General features: G+C 48.0%; 1 protein-coding gene across 1 annotated transcript; it reads left to right on the forward strand.

The window, feature by feature from the left end:
• The first annotated feature begins 1,832 nt into the window (after positions 1-1,832).
• Positions 1,833-2,315, forward strand: LOC119339171 (probable auxin efflux carrier component 9). The gene has a single exon (XM_037611315.1). The coding sequence runs from the start codon at positions 1,833-1,835 to the stop codon at positions 2,313-2,315; it is 483 nt and encodes a 160-aa protein (XP_037467212.1).
• The last annotated feature ends 604 nt before the right edge of the window (positions 2,316-2,919 follow it).

Consider the following 2,919-nt stretch of genomic DNA (forward strand, 5'->3'; position numbering starts at 1 on the left):
ATGTACTACACATGGAGTGTGGTGCAATAGATATTTTTTTAGGTATATATGCATGAGTGGCCAATGTTTGGACAAAATGTTGACTCTTCATTGAGGGGAATAAAAGTTGGCCAAATTGGAGGAAGCCTCCAAAACTCCATTGTATCATGATTGCAAAGAGAAGCACACAAAATTGAACGTCATGCTCAAACTTGTAGCAATGAAGGCAAAACAAAAATTCCAGATGCAAGCATAGATGACACGAGTATTTGCACGAACTTCAACCCTAGGGGAACACATTGCCTAGTAGTATCAATGAGGCCAGGAAGGTCGTGTTCCTCCTTGATTTGTTGCATATAAGATACCACAGATGTGTGAATGACTGCATCATTTATAGGAACGAGTATGCGAACGACTATGAGTGTCCAGAGTGCTAGGATCCCCGATTCAAGCGGGGAAGGAAACCTCCTCAAAAGGTGGTATGGTACTTTCGGCTCATTACCCGTGCACAACCGCGTCTATACTCAAACAAGAAGGACGCAAAGCTCATGTCCTGCACTCGTGGAGGGACAAGAGGAGTACAAATAATGTCTCCCCAAGTCCAGATGGGTTCGATGTAGAGTTCTTGTTTGCTGTGTGGGAGTGGATTGGAGATGACATAACAAATGGGAAGGAGCCCCGCGCGGCCGAACATGCACATGGTTTTACCTTTTTTTAGTTAAAGTATGTTCAAATGTAATTTTTTTCGTCCGGTTTGCATGAAATCTTTTGTGTTTACATGAATTTCATCCGGTTTGTTGAAACAGTGTTCGAAATGTATCAGACAGCGTGGGGCCAGCTTTGGAGTTGCCCTATTGAATTTTCCTTGGAGAAAACAATGTACATGTCACTTGATGGAGGGATCGTGGTGGACGCTCCTACTTGTTTTCGTGAAAAAAGTTCCTCGTTTTGGCGCATGCATGGCTAACAAGGAGTAGTAGTCAATATGAGTACGGAGTAGTACGTACACGTTAATTTCATTGATAATATGCAATGAGAGACCATAGCTAGAAGCCTAGAACGAAAATAACAACTCATTTTGGCTTCCAAAGTAGGCACGAGAAATGTGTTTTTCGAAAGAAAGTGAGGGATCAACATCGCGTTTCGTCAAACAACCATGCCTCCCACGCCCCACGGCACGTTTGCATGCAAGAGAGAGACATGGACGGAGCTGTTACTATAGCACTTGGCTTGAGCCGACACCTGTGAAATTTGGCAAATCCTATGACATAGGAGCACTGTTGATCGATCAGACATAGTGCAAAATGAAGGTGACCCCATGTCAAGAGACGTGCGCGCTGTGTTGCGCGCACTCATCAGGTCATGATCACGAGACCGCATGCAGAGTTGCAGACACACATGCACATTGAGGAGCCAAAAGACTTGTATGGTTGTACCACTACCTAGTTTACCGATGTTCTCACTCATAGCTAATACGCCGTTGAGCAGTCCTGTTAATCGGCAGTGGACGAATTCCATGACGTTAGTCACTCTGTGGTGCCGCCGGCCATTTAGTAGTACAGCACCGAAGAAGCCGAGTGGTTAACGTCTACGTCAACTTGCGTCCTGCGGCGTGCCACGGCACCACAGACCACACCCTGGCCAGGCCACTATATGTACAATGCAATGGCTGTAGGAACCCCAAAACACTATCACTGGCAGTACCACGAAGGGCAAGGTACGTACTCCCAGTCTCAGCTTAGATCGATCGATCGATCTCGCCAGTCACCATATCAAGACCGTTAGCTGCTAGCCTAGTAGGGCATTCATCGATCATGATCACGGGCTCGGGCGTGTGCCGCGTCGTGGAGACGATGGCGCCGCTGTACACGGCGGCGGCGCTAGGCTACGCGTCGGTGCGCTGGCTCGGGGCCTTCTCCGAGGAGCAGTGCGCGGGGATCAACCACTTCGTCGCCACTTACGCCCTGCCGGCTCTCGTCTTCGACATGGTCTCCACCAACGACCCCTACGCCATGAACGCCCGCCTCGTGGCCGCCGACACGCTGCAGAAGGGGGCCATGCTGCTCGGCCTCATGGCGTGGGCCGCGTGGCCCTCATCCCGCTGCCGCGGCGGCAACTCTGCGATGCGGTGGGTGGTGACCGCCTTCTCCGTGGCGCAGCTGCCCAGCACGATCATCATGGGCGTGCCGCTCCTCGGCGGCATGTACGGGCCCGCGTCCAAGGACCTCATGAAGCAGATCGTCGTGATGCAGTTCTACCTCTGGTACAACGTCGTCATCTTCATGTACGAGTACATGGCGGCGACGGACGGCAGCACCAAGGCCATCCTCATCTGATGAACTACCAAATAGCAAAGCTTTGATCTCGATGTGATTTTCAAAGTTAGGAATTCTTGTTTGTTTGATAAAATTTTGGTATTCTATGGGTTCATGGATCGGCAACAGATAATGTGCAATATAATATTGGTGTCATATATCAAATGAATATTTAGTATATGATTGTCCTACATAAAAGTTAAAATGAATAAACATTATGCATTTTGTTTCTATTTGTATGATTCTTAGAATATCATTGCACTCTGCTGTTTCGTAGGCTAATTAAGAAGTGCCATCGACTATGAAGAACATCAATTTAAATTTAAGAGAACTCGGAAATTCTGGAGACATATGGTATGTTACGAATTATGGTTTGAAGAAAAATAATGGGATAGTGTAAGTAATTATGCCTTTGTAAGTTTGCTTTATGGTAATGCCTAGTTAGGACCTCACCAAAGGTGAATATGTTTGCGGCTTGCCACCTCGTCACCAAGGATGGAGAGACATGGGTTAACGGAATGGAGTGTGGGGCGTGGGAGGTTGCAGACACTAGAGATGGTGGCAGGGTTTAGAGGGCTAGCCAGTGGAGGAGCCGACTGCTTCTTTTTTAGACAGGGGCTTCCAC

This window comes from Triticum dicoccoides, chromosome 7B (assembly GCF_002162155.2).
Source record: "Triticum dicoccoides isolate Atlit2015 ecotype Zavitan chromosome 7B, WEW_v2.0, whole genome shotgun sequence".
Taxonomy (NCBI): domain Eukaryota; kingdom Viridiplantae; phylum Streptophyta; class Magnoliopsida; order Poales; family Poaceae; genus Triticum; species Triticum dicoccoides.

What these genes read in the sequence shown, in the direction of transcription:
- LOC119339171 (XM_037611315.1), top strand. Translation starts at nt 1,833, where the DNA reads ATGGCGCCGCTGTACACGGCGGCGGCGCTAGGCTACGCGTCGGTGCGC.